The 17,020-nt window shown below is 34.4% G+C and overlaps 1 protein-coding gene across 5 annotated transcripts; it reads left to right on the forward strand.

Annotated features, from left to right (window-relative positions):
• The first annotated feature begins 209 nt into the window (after nt 1–209).
• LOC103503007 (gamma-tubulin complex component 4 homolog) lies at nt 210–16,292 on the forward strand. 5 transcript variants are annotated; one of them, XM_051091760.1, is made up of 18 exons: nt 210–329; nt 3,365–3,670; nt 4,327–4,543; nt 4,621–4,912; nt 5,036–5,172; nt 5,778–5,876; nt 6,482–6,599; nt 11,642–11,920; nt 12,063–12,143; nt 12,211–12,294; nt 12,954–13,040; nt 13,170–13,225; nt 13,421–13,618; nt 14,178–14,403; nt 14,508–14,596; nt 14,726–14,879; nt 15,019–15,141; nt 15,914–16,292. In XM_051091760.1, exons 3-18 carry the CDS (start codon nt 4,371–4,373, stop codon nt 15,983–15,985), a joined length of 2,268 nt encoding a protein of 755 aa, XP_050947717.1. In that variant the 5' UTR covers nt 210–329; nt 3,365–3,670; nt 4,327–4,370; the 3' UTR covers nt 15,986–16,292. The 5 variants fall into 5 exon arrangements, with proteins under 5 accessions (XP_050947717.1, XP_050947718.1, XP_050947719.1 ...); XM_051091761.1 differs by having other exon boundaries at nt 4,332–4,543; XM_051091762.1 differs by having other exon boundaries at nt 211–329; nt 3,375–3,670.
• Nucleotides 16,293–17,020: the final 728 nt, after the last annotated feature.

Below are 17,020 nucleotides of genomic sequence, written 5' to 3' on the forward strand. Positions count from 1 at the left end.
TGAAAGATGGGTTGTTGTCGATTTATGATGGGAAGAGAGAGGGGAGAGAAAGAAAGAGAAAGAAGAGAAGAGGGAGGCTGCCTTATTTTTGAACTTCTTAGAATTGAGATTCCTCAAAATTCTAGATTTTTCCTTTATATATAGCACAGTTATACTTTGTCGAATGACTGTATTTGAATGAATTGTCTGATTCGATACTTATTATTCAGCAGATAAGCTTAGTTCATCGGGAATTTGGCTGTTGTTACATGATCGTTGTGGGTTCTTGGTAATGTCTTTCTTGGAGCTCATTGATCGATAATCAAGGTTCAAAATCTGTAACCATTCAGGTCAGTTTTCCCTTAGCTACAATATTTGGTTTTCTAATACATTCTGGAAGATCCTTTGGGAAATTGACAAAAATAGGTTAAAAAAGAAGTTTAAAAGATTTTCAGGATAGTTTTTGAAAATGAATAGTTTTAAATTATTCAATCAACTTTGAGCCTTTTCACTATTTAGGTGAGTTTCATCTCTAACTCATTTTCAATTTATTTGCTCTAAATGAGGTAAATGTTTGGTCGGATAGAGAATTATTCACTATTTACATTATTTACACGATCGAATGAGGTAAGATGACTTCGATTAATTTAACGTAGGAAATGATTGAGATGATCTTTTGAAGATAAGTGCGATTGAAGCTCCTTTATTTTGATTTCTTTGTAACTCTCTTTTAACTCCAGTTTTGTCATCTGATTTGTCACATGGGTGTAAATACCTGACTTTTGCAATATTACCAATATAGTTGCATTTTGCTCTTTTTCTTTGGATCCCTTCTTTAACTCTAGATTGGCTCTCTCTTAGAAGTGCAATTGAAACTTCTTTATTAAGCAGTGAGTTTCTTTTTTTTAATCTATATTGCTTTCTATTCTGTATTGTCTTATATTGTGAGTAATTTTTCATGCCGCTATGGATGCTTCTCTCAAATCACTCTGGCTTCTTCTTCGATCACTTTCTACCACCTACACTTTTGTTGGGTTTCTCCATAACTTCAAATTTTGAAATACTATGAATGATGTAATGGTCCATATAACCCATAAGCATAATAAAAAATTTAAAGAACTACTCTATTTAATTTGAGGAAGTTTGTTTGTAAGAAGAAGGAGAATGATAGAACAATTAAGACTTAAGTCTATTAATAAGATTGTAAATAGTTGAATGTGAGTTGATAATTTTAGATTACATGCACATAAGGATGGACACGTTGAGAATTTGGGTTTGAAGAGGTAACAGAATGCAAATAATGAATATGAAAAAGTATTAGGTCATAAATTGGAGTAGAGGAGAGAGGTGATGATATACATAAGGGAAGAGATATGCATTAGTTTGGATTGTTTAAAAGTTTAATTACATTTTTCAATGAAGCACTAACTGTTTTTGTTCAAAGTATCCGTTTGTTTTCAAATTTTTTTATGTATTAGTTTGGATTGTTTTTATGCATGTTTAGTAAGACTTTTAGACTCTTATATTTTATCTTGCAAATTTCAAACTTTCACTATTTATTCGAAATCAAATTGGTGCTTCACCTAATCAATTTGGAGTGATTCTATGCATGTTTAGTAAGTCCCATATGCCCTCATGGTTTATCTTACACATATCTTGCACACATATTTATGTCATAGTCTTGGTCGTGTCTTTTATGCTATCACGTGGTTTGTATAGGCGACCGACTTCCTTGAATTTGGACTTTATTAATTTTCCAACAACCCAAGATTTTGCTTACCTATGGTCACGATTAAAAAACTCAAGAGAACAAGAATGAATTTTGTTATACTTTTTAATCTTGAATATATTTGAATCATTCAATCTCAGTACTCGCAATCTCTAACCATACTTATTGTCGATGCATCTAACAAAAAAAACCTCTTTTGTAGAATTTTTTACTACAAATTGAAATTTTTTAATTGTTAACATACTTAATCTCATTGACAAATATCTCTTGCAAAAAAATATTTATTGCATCTCTTTGTTATGGGATGTTAAACGATTCATTGTTCATCTCAACTGACTCCCGTGTAAAAGTATCATCTTTTGAATCATGAATAATACGATTCCCATATAGTCGAAGTGGTCCATGTTATCACACATGAACTTCACCAATATCAACTTCATTCTCATCTAATGTATCCATTGCAATTGGAGGATAAGGGTTTAAATTATGAATTTGGATGCTCATTGATGCTGAATTGTAATATTTGTTTAACACTTTCTTGCATTTGCTTTTAGGCTCAAATGATAAGGGGACTAAAACTTCAAATCACAACCATTGCTTAACTCAAATGGAGGAGCTTCATTTTCCATTTTTATCTTATATATGCATCTTATCTTTATGTCGAACTCTGTAGGGTCATCTTCTATAAGGTCTTATAATTCATCCCGTAAATTTTGTGAGTTATTTCTTTACTGACAACAATGCCTTTTAACACGTTTCCTTCATATTTTTTTCATCCCTCATCCCATGCACCATCCTAACGCACTAAAATCTGAACATGTGACATCCTTAAACCATCTTAAGCTTTTTAGTTCCCGCAAAAATTGGTTTGAACTTAGAAGTTGATATATCACATAAAAAAAAGTGTATGACTTATTTGCGAGATTAAAAAACAGTAGCTAAAAATACCATAAATCATACAGGCACAAGTATATAATTTATTTGAGATTAAGCATTTGAACTTAAGAACCTACGAGATGCCTACGAGATGTTTGCGAGATGCAAAGAAATAACAAAAATAATTTGTTAACATGCTTTGAAACATCTTTGAAACAACCCTAAATCAATTTGAAATAATTTAAAATTATTTATGGTTATCCATTTAACATTCCAATGTTACACCAATAGAAGAGGAAAAAAAAGCTACAGCACAGTTCAGTGGGAAAAAATAACAAAAAAATCTAAAAATTCACTGGACAGCACGGGAACTTAATGGAGTGATGAGCGACATTGGAGTAGCACGATTGCACCAGAGTAGAATCTCAACGTGAATGGGTTTTGTGTTGGTTCTTCTCTTTTGTCGCAATAAAAGAAATGAAGCAAGAAAACTTTTCTTTCACTGTGCACGAACATGAAATTGGGTCTTTTTTATTTTCTTTTTTATTTACGTTGTAGAGAAGGGAAGGGAAAATAATTAGGGGCAATTTGGACATTTCACCACCTTATTTGTTCTAAAATTCTTCATTTTCAAAAACTATGACAAAAGTCATTTAACCTATTTTTGGCAATTTCCCCAAAACTCTTTACTCTCTTGAACTTTATTCTATTGTTGACCATTTCTCAACCATTTTTTGTGTGTATGTATTTAAAATCTTGAATTTGAAATCATTCGGTCAGATCAAAATAGCCATTCGAAACCACCTTTTTCACCTTGTCTACCATTTCGAGACCTCCCTCTTTTTCCTTCTGTTTCGCCCAATACAGCCTCTCTGGCGAGACTAAACCCCTACTGCAGCGAACGACGACCAAAGAAATACCCTTATAGCTCCTCTTCCGGTGCCAACCTGATCTGCAGTTTAGTTTTGTTTCTTCATCGAGCAACAACATTATACGACGCCTCTTTGGTGAACAACCGCGAGCAGCTTTGTTTTTTCTTATTTCGACTATCTGGGCATGTTCCAGCAAGTGTTCACATCCATTTTGGTAAGCTTCATTGGATAAAAAGACTCTAAATTCCTTTGCGAACTAGTTTAAGGTCCTTAAGATTTGTCTTTAATGCTTAGAAGCTCTTATTTATAAATTCGAAGTAATTTTGGAATTATTTGGACATTTAAGCACCTAAGCCGTTTAGGTGTTGGACTTCTATTTAGACCCTTTTGAATTAACTTAGGGTGCTGTAAGTTAGTTTAAAATTATCGGAGAGGTTGAAGGCCTTGAGAAAAATCAATTGGGGCCGACAGGGAGGTCAGTGGCCCTGAATAAATCAATTAGGGCCGATAGAGATCGTCGGTGGTCGTGGATGAAGTCAATGGGGTCGACATTGGGTCAATGTCAGCATGAATTTTGGGTTCACTATTTTTTTTTTTAATGGTCTTATTTTTAGGGTTGTGTAATGTAATGATATCCTTTGGATTGTCTTCAGTACTTGTTTTTACCCTTAAGTTTTTCAATGTTCTTTAATTGGATCTTAAATCAAGTTTTTAGTATTTTTATAACAAATAGTTCTTCATACGTTTTCATCTATTTCAAAATGACATTAGCATGCATGTAGTGAAGATCATAGTTAGACAAGATTCAAAAAGTTGCGTCAAAACATATCTCCTTCTCTTTATGATACTCTCTTCATTCTTGTTTGTTAGTTCAGTGGTTATCATAGAGTTCTGTAATTCCAAAGAGAGTAAAAATGTTACATGAACTTCTGCTTGCTCTACTGGGTTACACCGGCGACCTGATAATCGATGAAAGAGAGCATTACAATTCCCTAGGGTTAAATAACTTACTTGTTGATGCCCCCATTTCTGGCGAACCCACGTTCAAGCTCGCCTCTGATATCTCCTTTCTTGAACCGAGTGAAAGGTACTCCCACAAACCCACTTCAAATGGATTCTTTTATATATATATTATCGATGATTGTTTTATATCTTTGGATTCAGGGATCTAATTCAGAGGATCATTGTGTTAGGATTTTACTACAGAGAGCTTGACCGTTTTGCTACAAAGTCTAGGAATTTGAGTTGGATTCGTTCAGGTAATGAGTCTTCTTTAGCCAATTCGACGGAGTCGTCTAAAGATAAAATCGAAAACCCTAGCGTGTACAGGAGGGCCATAGCCAATGGCATTGTAGAGATACTGTCTATTTATAGATCTGCTGTGCTTCATGTGGAGCAGAAACTGTTGTCTGAAACAGTGCCAATTTTGGCAATAGTCACCCAGGGCCTCGATAAGGTTGGTTCTGAGATGTTATCCTTTCCTCTGTAGGTAATTTTTTGTCTAAGCGTTTACTGTATTGATCAACGGGTTTCATTACATTATGCGATAAATTTGACTTGTTTTTTGATTGTATTGTAGTTCTTTGTTCTTTTCCCACCTCTGCACCAGCTCATTCGTGAGATTGAGCGCGACGATATTCAAGGAGGCCAACTACTTAATCTTCTACACAAACGTTGTCACTGTGGCGTGCCTGAATTGCAAACTTGCATTCAAAGGTATTCAAGTCAGCTCTTTCTTGTACAAAAAAGAAAAAAAATCTCGTCTGAAAAGTTTGATACATCATATCAGTGATGTTCCTTTATGCATTTGTTAAGATGGTATCAGTTATCCACTCTAGAAAGAATGAGCTTTCTATTAACAAAACATACTACAGTAGAAGCCATTGGAATCTGAGATCAACGAGTACCTTATATATTGAATGAGATAAAAATAAAATGAGAAAATGAATAGGGAATTGAAAAGGAGAAGAAGCATAAGGAAGAAGGAATTTATATCCATATCCCATGTTCATTGTTGTATTTAATAGTGGAATTTTGGAAGTTGGTCCATGCCCTGGTATTTCAATTCATTAGGAGGGACTGGAGGGTGTTCACTTGTTGGAAATTGCTATTTTCATCACTAGCTTGAAAGAAATTGTATGAGCTAAATGTCCATCGATCCATATAGCACCTCTTAAATGAACATTTACATTGTTTATTCTTCATTGTAGATCATGTGGCAGAATTACCTTACTAGCTACGTTTTATTGGAAGTTCATGCTTAATTTATCTAAACATTATTTTGCTTTTCTTCCTATTTTTGACCTCTGCCAAAAGAATAGGCTCCTTTGGCACGGTCATCAGGTAATGTACAATCAACTAGCATCATGGATGGTTTATGGGCTTCTTCAAGATAAGCATGGAGAATTTTTCATCAGAAGGTAATGACACTAAGAACTGTTATATCTTATTTTAGCAAACGTGGCCTATTGTCTCGGGCTCTCAGTTGATTATTGTTGAACACAATTTGCGTTCAGAGATCGCTTACAGTCTACATCAACAGATTATTTGGTGGAGGGCTGCCATAATTTCTTAATAAATATAGTGGACATTTGGATAGGCCTTTGTAGACTATCTTGTTATGGTATCTAAGAATTGATGGTTTTATGGATGTATTTAGGATTTTGCTTGGTGGATATATTCTGGTATTCACCAGTAATAGAAATCTTGTTCAGTGAAAAATCTATGCAGTTGATATGGAGGAATTTTCATATTTGAGAAATACGGTCTTCTTATCTATTATAATTCTTTTATTGAGTCTTAGTAGAGTATAAAATGTTCCAGGAAGATAAAGATACAATGTAATAAGCAAGTTTAATGGAGAAGGCTTAGAAGGAGAAACAAAACAAAGAAGCAGCTGTTTAGAGAATAAGTCACGGATGATCAATCTTGATTTAATTTGTCCTCTTTACATTCTTTGGCTGCATTTCATAATTTTTACAATCTAGAAATGCACGAGTCATTTTGTGATCATGAAACTGCTCAGGCAAGATGACAGGGAGACTAATCAAGGCTCATCTGTACAAGATATGTCAGAGAAGTTAGGACGCTTGTCAACTGATGAATCTTTGACTGATTGGCACTTGGGATTTCACATTTATCTGGTACATTCATTGCCACGCCTTCTACCAATATTTACTGGTTTGTTTCCTGGTTAATTTTTGTTTTTAATGATTATTGCTTTTAGTTCGTGTGGTAACTTAAATTTGACATGCTTTTTTATGACATTTTCGTTATTTTTAATGGGTCCATATTGACTGATTTTTTCATCTCCATTTTTCCTGTGATAGCCAAGTGTTGTTACTTCTCACTTGTTGCAAATTTCGTTCTCATTTTATGCTATACATCGATGATAAACCATATTGTAACATATTTCTTCAATGATTGCTTATTTTTTTGTCATTATTCTTTTATTATCACCAAGTGTTCGGTTCATGTTGCATGCACGTAGACCAATAACCATGTAACTTGTTTTTTTTTCATAAGGAAACGAGCCTCTTTATTAATATATAATGAAATCAAACTAATGCTCAAAGTACAAGAGAAATATACAAAGAGCTTGAATTTGTAAGGGACAAAGAAACCGGAAACCAAATACACAGACAAACAAAACGAGGCACAAGAAATTAATAAACTCCAAACAAGGCCGAAAAACAACCAAAACAGCAGCCGAAATAAACCAATACAATTAAGATGTGGGAAGGGAAAACTAAAGTGTGCCAAAAAAAAATCATAACCATGAAAGAAGAATTTTTTGAGAAGCTTGAAGAAGATGCATCTCAAGAGGACGAAACAAAAAAGCAGAACTATCTTGATTCCAACCAAAAAACATCGGATTTGTAAAAATTTCAAAGACTACACAAGTTTACAAACTACTAACCAAGACTTCTGATGCACAACTGAGGTACCAAACATAAGAAGAAAACTTCTAAACCTTGGTTGAATGAGGCGGGCCAATTGACGAGGCAAACTTGATGAAAAACCCCTAAAGCATGCCCTCTTCTAACCCTTCATTGCTCACACTCGTGCAAAAAGATCATGGAGTCTTTGGAGGATGCAAAATCTGTTGGAATGATCAAACGGGCGCTATATCGTGTTGGAGATGTTGAGAGTCCCACATTGGAAGAACCAAAGAGACTCACACTCCATATAAGATAGATGAGCTACTCCTCTCATAGCCAATTGGTTTTGAGATGGAACTCCATACTATCAAACATGGTATCAGAGCAGGTGGTCTAGAGAGGTCTTGTGTTCAAGCCCCTACATTGTTGTTTACTTCCTAATTAAAATTAATTTTCACTTGTTGGGTCTTTCAAATATTTCAAGCCCACAAGTGATGGGGAGTGTTAGTGATATAATTAAATTTGTCAATTGGTTTTGAGATGGAATCTCATACTATCAAATAGACTGCAATCGGCTACAAACGGTTTTAGATGATCTAGAAGTCTAATGGGCTGCACTGATAGTGGGCAAGCTGAACAATGATCATCAACATTCGAAACATCTTCCAACTCTTCATCAATCTGAAAATGAGCATTTAGGTCTGTTTCTGAGGGTTCCATTTGCAACTGCTCCTCATTTCTGTCTGTCTTTTCAAAGTGTTCACACTCTTCACTACTCACGTTGAATGGAGGATCAAAGGTTATCTCGCTCTTCTTTTTGGATGGAATGACAGGAGAATGGCTTGAAACACCTCTCAAGAATTTCACCTCTGAATTATACATTGAGAAGCTGTAGTATTCTAAGTGTTGAAGATGAGAGGAATGAGAATCTGACCTATTAGCTTGAGAGGGAGCTTGGATTTTAGAACAATAATTTTCTAAAACATCATGATTCTGCTCAGGGAACAACTTCTCCTTGATGGGTCTCAATTTAGTTACTTCCTTTGGTCTCTTTCTTCTAACAAAATACTTCAGGAAAGGCTTGAATAATTGTGAGTATTTCCTCACATCTGGTTGGCTCTTGCTCCTTTTTTTCATTTTTGAGGAATCCCTTGTTCGAGGAAGAAGACGAAGAAGAATTTGAGAGGGAAGAGGAGGAGCTACTTGAGCGTGTTTCGGACAAGGTCTTGCTTGATTTTGTAGTGTCAAATTAAGGAGGAGCTAATGGAACTGAATAAAATTGGGCAACGATCTGCTGTTGGAGGAGCTTGAAGTGTGTGTAAAAGCCCTGTGACTGATGGGCTGCCTTTGATGAAGTTTCAAAAAGATTGGGTGGTTTGGCATCTAATTTTTTGTTATCAGCAAAATTAACTCTTAACTTCTTATTGAGTACTGAAAATGACTTAGCCGCTGTATCCTTAAACTCATGAGTGGTTCTTGGAATTTCAATGGGTAAGACAGGTGGCACGACTGGATTTTTCTCTTCCCTCACTAATTGCACCTCTTCATCTTCCACAACTTTGCACCTTCCTGAATTTGAACAGCCATCTAAATTACTTAACAGCTTTGTGAATAACGGCAAACTACCTTTAACGGCATTAACAACTGTTGGAGATTGACAAGATTGTTCCCTGTAATCAAAATCTTCCTTGGACTTCCAGTGAGACTCCAATGAGGTCTGTATCTGTAGCTCAACCTTCTTATTGGTGGGAACAAAGGGATTCCTTTGAAGATTCAAGTGGAACCTCGAGGGAAGAAGGAAATTTCTTGGAATTTAATATTTCACAAGCAATTTCTTCATCAATCATAACCTGATTTAAACGAACCATAGATTGGAAGAATCATATATGAAGAGATCTCCACGAACCTTGCTGGGCTGATTGATTGATGAGATATCACCAAAAGTTAAAAAAGTGTTACCCCTCTTATCATCCGTTATTTCAATAGTTGCAGGGATAAATCTGCATAGATTTTTCTTCATTTGAATTTTAGCTTCTGAGACATTAAGGAAATTTATGGTTTCATCTGCAATGTTTTCTAATCCTCCAAAATGAGCTCTAATTGCTTCAAACGTTAGCATGCTCCAGTAATCTAGAGGTAGGTTTCTAATTGAAATCCATCCTCCACAACCCTTTGAATAAATTGGTCTTCTGTGGGAACATTTGTTCCATTTGTCGAATTTAAATGAAAGGCACCAAACTTTTGCCATTTACCTAGATTCTCAAGGAGATCGTTCAAAGGTCCACAGTCCATATCCACCAAAGTGTTTTCTCCAAATAGGGGACTAATTATGACATTTGAATCAAAGTATAGTTTCAAAGTATCCTTAATCTCTACCCTCTTATCATGCTTAAAGAGCTTCGAAACCACCCAAAGGTTGTCGAAATCAGCTTTAAAAACTGTTACGTCTTTTACGATAAATTTTATTTAGTTTCTTTTTAAAAGAACTATTTTCCAAAAAAATATCCATCCAAGTTTTTCGGAATTTTTGTTGATCCCTCATACGGTAGTTTTTCTCTCCCATGAAGATTTTTCATGAAAATATTTTAATTACCTCATCAACAAGTTTCTTCTAGATTTTTGACCAAAATCTTAAAAGTCCATTTGTTCAAATCTCTTTTAACCGAAATTTTTTGAAGATTGCTTTTCCAATTCCCATTTGAAGTTCATCAAACTCTATCTATAAATAGGAGTTTTCACTCTCTTTCGAGTAAACGAAGTAGATGCATCCAAGAAGAAAATTGTAGCAGAGTTTTGATTGGAAGGGAAGTTTTTACCTTCAACTAATTACTTTCATGAAGATTATATAACTGCTGTAAAGATCGATCCAAGAACAATGAACATAAGAGATTTAAAAAGACTTTAATAATTGGAAGCTTCAATTATCTAAATCAGAAGGAGCCTGATATCTTCGGAAGATTCAAATATAAAAGTAAGAGGAACCTGATACTTTGAAGATAAGAGATTAAAAAAAAATTTAATAATTGGAAGCTTCAATTATCTAAATCAGGAGGAGCCTGATATCTTCGGAAGATTCAAATATAAAAGTCAGGGGAGCCTGATATTTAGTAATAACAACTATTACTAAAGAGTACCAATCTGGGGAAGCGTCATAGGGGTATCTAGATTAATAAAATGCTATGAAGATGAAGGCGAGAAGATGAAGCCGTGATGAGAGGGAGTCTCACGCTTAAGGGAAGCCCAGTGATTCTTCACCAATATTCGCATACTTAGGTGGAATCTAGGTTCTATTGAGAAGGAGTCTCACATCTAGGGAGCCTAAATGATCAATAATAAGTTAGGCTCTAAGTTACAGATAAGTATGTTAGGTATTTAAGCACCTTAGAGAACCACACTTCAAAAGCTAACTATTGGGGTGGGAGAGCCAAGTCACTTGAGTATCACATTGGTCATCTCATTCTAACCAATGTGGGACACATGCATTCCATACTATCCTTGTTCCTAACAAAGTACATTGTAAACGCTTGACTCAATTGAATTTATCTTCTCGGGAACATTGCCCAATTCCTCTCTAGGCAATATCTCGCCTAGTTGGAAACCCTTTATTTAGTAGGTTTCTTGTGGGCTTTTTTTATGTTATTGTATTCTCTCTTTTTTCTCAAGGAAAGTATTCTTTTTTTTTTTTTTTTGGGGTTGGAAATAAGGAGCTAGTTTATTGTTTATAATCAACTCAAGGGTATTTTTGTAATTTATTGTGCCATAGTTTTATTTCCTTATTTGTTAGAGCTTATTGTAGCCTATATATATTCTTCCCCCTTGTTTTTTTCATCATTAGAAAATAATAAGAGCGGCTTCCATCGTGGTATTTTCTCTTTGTACTAGGGCTTCCACTTATACCTTGTGTTGCGTTCTTCTTTTCAATAGTTTCTATAAGAAAAAGATCTTTGTATGCTTGAAAGCTCCTGTTTACGGGTATGTACGTCAACTTGGCCGGTTTGATTGTTGTAAGCTTTAGTTAAATTAGTTTTTACTCTTTTAGCTAGTTTACTGATCAAGTTCTCAGCCTATTTAAGATGGCTTGTGTATTCACTGTTGGCATTATTCTATAAAAATCTGTTTCAAGTTTTTCCTTAAGACTTTTAAGGCTTTATTACTTCATCTGTTTCTCTTCTCTTCCCTCTCTCTAGTATGTCTGAGGTAGTTTGTATAATTATTTTTCACTGTCGTGTGTCTTTTGGAAGAAGTGGGTTTGATTCTAAACTTATTTGCTAACTAGTCTTTTCTTTTTCTCATTTTACTTTCAGGATATGCTTCCTGATTATATCCATATGCGTGTTGCTGAATCAATTCTTTTTGCTGGTAAAGCCATTAGGGTTCTTCGGAACCCAAGCAATGCCTTCTGGTGTCAGAGTGCTGGAAATCAATCACATTCAAATATGCCTAGATTACCTTTGAATGTTAAAGGAAATACAAGAAACTTTCCCCTTCAAAAGGAACCTTTTGTTGCCACGAAGTTGACTGGAGAAGAGTTGCTTCTTCAATCTGAAGCAGATAAGATAGAAGCCATGCTTTTAGATCTTAAGGTTTATACAATTGTATCAAGTTGATTACTACTGGAACATTCCTTAACTTAAATTTTTTCGTTGTGCTTAATAGTGGTTCATTTTCCACTTCTCTGCACAACCCATTGATTTCTTAGAGAAAATAGACTTTCATTATGTGTAGGAATCATCCGAGTTTCACAAGAGATCATTTGAGTCGGCTGTTGATTCAATTAGGGCTATTGCGGCTAGTCATCTTTGGCAGGTTCTGGTCGAGAAACATTTAGTTCTACCTTTCATCCTTTTATAATTATCTAACATTATCTAGGCAGCTTGTAGTTGTGCGTGCTGACCTCAATGGACACCTCAAGGCCCTAAAAGATTATTTCCTTTTAGCGAAAGGTGATTTCTTCCAGGTAAATGATGGACCAATCCAAATTTAATTTCTTCTTTTGCTTTTACTTCAATTGAGGATCTTTTAAGTGCCATATGAAAATATGATTGTTCATCAATATGTTGAGGAAGATTGGTTCCCAGTTTCTGTGGCTCTTAAGAGGAAACTTAAAGTGAGATGTCATCTAACGTTTGTTACCAAGTCTTTTTAGTAATTCATGTGCTTATATTCAATATCCTTGTTCAACTTGTGAAGCTGTAAGAATGTTAATTTTGTTCTCTAGAAGATGAATCTTCTTAGTCTTCAGAGAAAATTGAAGTAGAGTTCTGTAGACTTCAAACTTCTTTAAGATATAAGTTGATGCTTTCTAATGTAGAATTATTCATTTTCTGCTATCATTTCTCTGTGGAGTGTGATTAAGTTCACTTGAATTTGAAGCTTTTCAGCACATTATATGCTGAACCTTCTGTGTTCTGGGTACTAGAATTTGGTTACTTTGAAGCTTTCTTACATTACTACATATGTTTTTGCTTTAGAATGGAGTCTCTGATGCTAATCTTTGCTTAAATTTAGTAGAATATTGTAGAAAACCAAAATCTTTTGTTGCTTTGAGCTAAATGGTGTTGGGTCATTCCTTATGGTAACTTTATATTATACTGATACGTCGGTTGCTTAATCTAGTGTTTTCTTGAGGAAAGTCGTCATTTGATGCGCCTACCCCCTCGCCAATCAACTGCTGAAGCTGATCTTATGATCCCATTCCAGTTGGTAATTTTTCTTGTGCAAGATGATTTGATTTCGACTGTTCCAATTCTTCATTATGTATTTGAAATGAAACTTTATTCTTGGTTTATGTGATTGCATAAACTTTGTCTGCACAATTCATTTACCATGCAGGCTGCAACAAAGACTACAAGTGAAGAAGACAGATACTTTTCTAGAGTATCATTGCGGTTAGTAGTTGCCTAATGGTGAACTAAAATTATATATGTATAATTGGAAACTAGCTTAGTTGGTTTTAAATTGCTATTGCCCCATTTATAATTGTATATGTATAATTGAGAACTAGCTTGGTTGGTTTTAAATTGCTTATTACATCATTTAAGGGTATCAATTGTGTCTTTGGTAATCCTTTTCACTTCTTCCAGGATGCCATCTTTTGGAGTCAAGGTCAAGTCTGCCCAAGGAGACCTGAAGGAAAAACCTATCATTGATGGAAATCCTGGCGGTGCTCTATCATCAAATTTATCGTTAGATATGTCTCTTGATGGTTGGGATGGTGTTTCTCTTGAATACTATATTGATTGGCCTCTGCAATTATTCTTTACTCAAGAAGTGCTCTCTAAGTAAGCATTGGTTGTTACTTTTCTTTTCTAGATTTCTTTTTGGATATGTTTTTATTTTTTAGATAATAGGATTGTTAAGGATCCACTTCTTGCATCATGTGGATGGCCTTGCTTATCTTCGTAATGCTTTACCTACCTCAGGATCAGCTCCAAGAGACTAGGGATTAAGTTACTAACTGGGATCTTTTAGTTGCCCCATTTGCTTTGAAACAAAAACATATATTGAATACCGATAGGCCCTAAGTCTCCTGGTATTGAAGACTTCGGAAAGAGAAAAAAGAGGTAGCCATGTAATGCAATGAGCGAGGAATGGAGTGTGCTTGCTGTGATTTTATGGCCAGAGAGTATCATTAGTTAGTTGTTTGTGGCAACATTTATTTTCAGGGATTTAGGAGTGTTTACAATGGAGGCAGCATGTTTCTGATTGTCGATTGTAAAATCTTATTTCGACTGTTCCTGGGAGATGGGGGAGATCTAAATAAATTGAGATTTGTTGAATATGTTCTTATTAATGTAGATTTGCTCAACCCTTCCGCTGTTAACAAGATAGGTGGTTCAGGTATTGTAGGGTCTTTCAATATTTATTGCGGCTGAAACGAACCCAAATGGAATTGGAAAAATCATGGGCATCCCTCATGCACCAAGATCATGCCGATTTTGCTAACAATCGCAATGCTCAATTTGATGGTTCAATATCTCTGCAGCGAAGACAACGTTTTAGACGGATGTGGCGTGTAAGAGAACATATGGCATTCTTGATTAGAAATCTTCAGTTTTATATCCAGGTCAGAATTAATATCTTCGATTGACTTTAATATCATGTACTGACGTACTGATGTACTTAAATTATGACTCTCCATTTGTACTCAATTTGTTATTTGTCCTCTAGGTCGATGTGATTGAATCTCAATGGAATATTTTGCAAGACCATATCCAAGATTCTCATGATTTTACGGAGCTTGTGGGGTTTCACCAGGAGTATGTCTATTGCCTAATTTTATATGGTTCACACATTTTCTTAATAATTCATCTCCAACTTAGTCTTCAAAGACAATTGGTTGTGATAAATTATAAACTTGTGCTAATGCATTTAATCTCCCGGTACAGGTACTTATCGGCTTTAATATCACAGTCATTCTTGGATATCGGTTCCGTTTCGAGAATACTGGATGGCATAATGAAGCTTTGCTTGCAGTTTTGTTGGAGTATAGAAAATCAAGACAGTAGTTCAGACCCTTCTGAACTGGAACACCTAACTGAGGTGTAACACGATGTGCATATCTATCGTAGATATACAGAAGAAAAGAAAAGAAAAAGAAATAGCTAATAGCTCTTCATCAATTTCTAAAATGTTATAGATGTCTTATTATGTGACATCCTTACATTTGATTTCATTTTAGGAATTCAACAAGAAATCCAACTCCTTGTACACGATTTTGCGAAGTAGCAGGCTGGTTGGGAGTCAGAGAGCTCCATTCTTGAGACGTTTCTTGATGCGTTTGAATTTCAATTCCTTCTTTGAGGTAAAAAGATTCTCTTTTTTTATTTGTTTTGTTTTTCTTTTTCTTTTTCTTTTTACAATTCTTAAAGGATTTATAGTTGAGAATCTGAGATGTTTAAATACCACATAGTCAAAAAACTTAATGGCGCAAAACCTTGATTTTCATCCTGAACTAGTCTAGGAGTGGGTGAAGGCTCCTTAGGGATTTGTGGGATGGATTATGAGTATAATATGTGGAGTGGAGCCCTCCAAAAGTTTTTGGACATATTTGAAAGTGATATTGAAATGGTTAAAGTCACTTCAAAATATGATTTTAGTTGTTCAAAATCAATTTTAATGATATGAAAATTGCGTTTAGAATGGTAAAAGAGATTGTTTTGTTTTTTGGTTTTGATTTTTAAAAATTAAGCCTACTTCCTCCCAATTTCACACCATGATTTGCATTCCTTTTAAGTACAATAGTTAGATTTTTTTTACCAAATTCTGAAAACAAAAACAAGCTTTCAATGCTACTTTTTCTATGTTTCAAATTTTGGTTTGGTTTTTAAACCATTGGTAAAAGATAGATAACAAGGGAAGAAATTTAGAGATGGAAGTAGTGTCTATAGGCTTAATTTTCTTAAACAAAAATAAAAAATAAAATGATTACCAAATGGGGTCTAAATTAATGATTGAGTGATTAAAGACATGTTTTGGAGTGATGTTTAACATGACAAAAGTGATATTAATAATTTCAAAATCCCTTCCAAACATACACAAGATTTTATGTTTATATAATTTTTGTCATGCAACAGGCTACTGCACGAGGAGTACTCAACGTCGTTAGACCACGTCCCGCAGCACTTCCAATACTAAATCAACAATAGCACCACTTTCGTGTTTGGTGGTTCTTATTGAATTCATGTCTCATTTGTAGTCATGTCTCTCATTTGTGGTAATTTGTAGTGTTAAATGGAATGTAGATTTGGATAAAGGTAGATAGGAGCAAAGAGCATTCTATCTTGAATAGAAACGACTTTGATTAATTAGATATGTCTGGTTGAACCATCACGGATAGGATGGAGTTCATGTTTGATTTTGTCTTCGTTTTTACTTCAATATTTATTAACCAAGATTGGAGATGGGGTGAAGAGTTTTATATAGCAAATCTACAGGGAATGAATTCTTTTTCTATATGTACATACCTGAATTAGTAAAATGCTTACTGTAATTGAATATATTTTTATACATTCTTGCTATACGTTCAATTTTTTAGTAGATATAACACAAAGAATGTTATAGGGACTATTAGCTAAGTAACTGGCAACACATCCCGAATATCACAGTAGCTTATTCTTGTATGTGTTCATTGTACTATGCAAATAACATTATCCCTAGATAGAGAAAAAGAACTTTTAGTTTTCACTCTCCTTGAAAAGCTTTGATCTGAAAACAATTATTGTCTCCCATAAATCCAAAAGATATGAAAAAGACATAATAATATAATCTATACTGTATTAAAACGAGTTAGGTAAAACGAGTGAGGATGAGAGAATTTTCAACTTTCAACTTTTTCTATAGATACCATTTTGCCTTTATTCTCACTCATGTCTTCTACACACCTCAATCTCTTTTCTTTTTTCTTTTCATTTAATTTTACATCCCCTTTTGTTATTACATTTTTTAACAAATTCCATTTTGTCTTCACCCCTTCAAATTTTCTGTACCTCTATTCTTTTTTTCTAATTTTTGTTCATTTTAATTTTACATTTCTCTTTTGATCTTTCAACAATTATATTTTGTTTTCTTCGTCAATAAATTTAGTATAGATTTGGGAGGCTTGAATCTCCTTTAACTTATGTTATTTATAATATATATATATATACAATTAAAATAATACTAAAAAGTTATGTAAACTTTCT

The sequence above is a fragment of the Cucumis melo genome, chromosome 11 (assembly GCF_025177605.1).
Source record: "Cucumis melo cultivar AY chromosome 11, USDA_Cmelo_AY_1.0, whole genome shotgun sequence".
NCBI classification, from domain to species: domain Eukaryota; kingdom Viridiplantae; phylum Streptophyta; class Magnoliopsida; order Cucurbitales; family Cucurbitaceae; genus Cucumis; species Cucumis melo.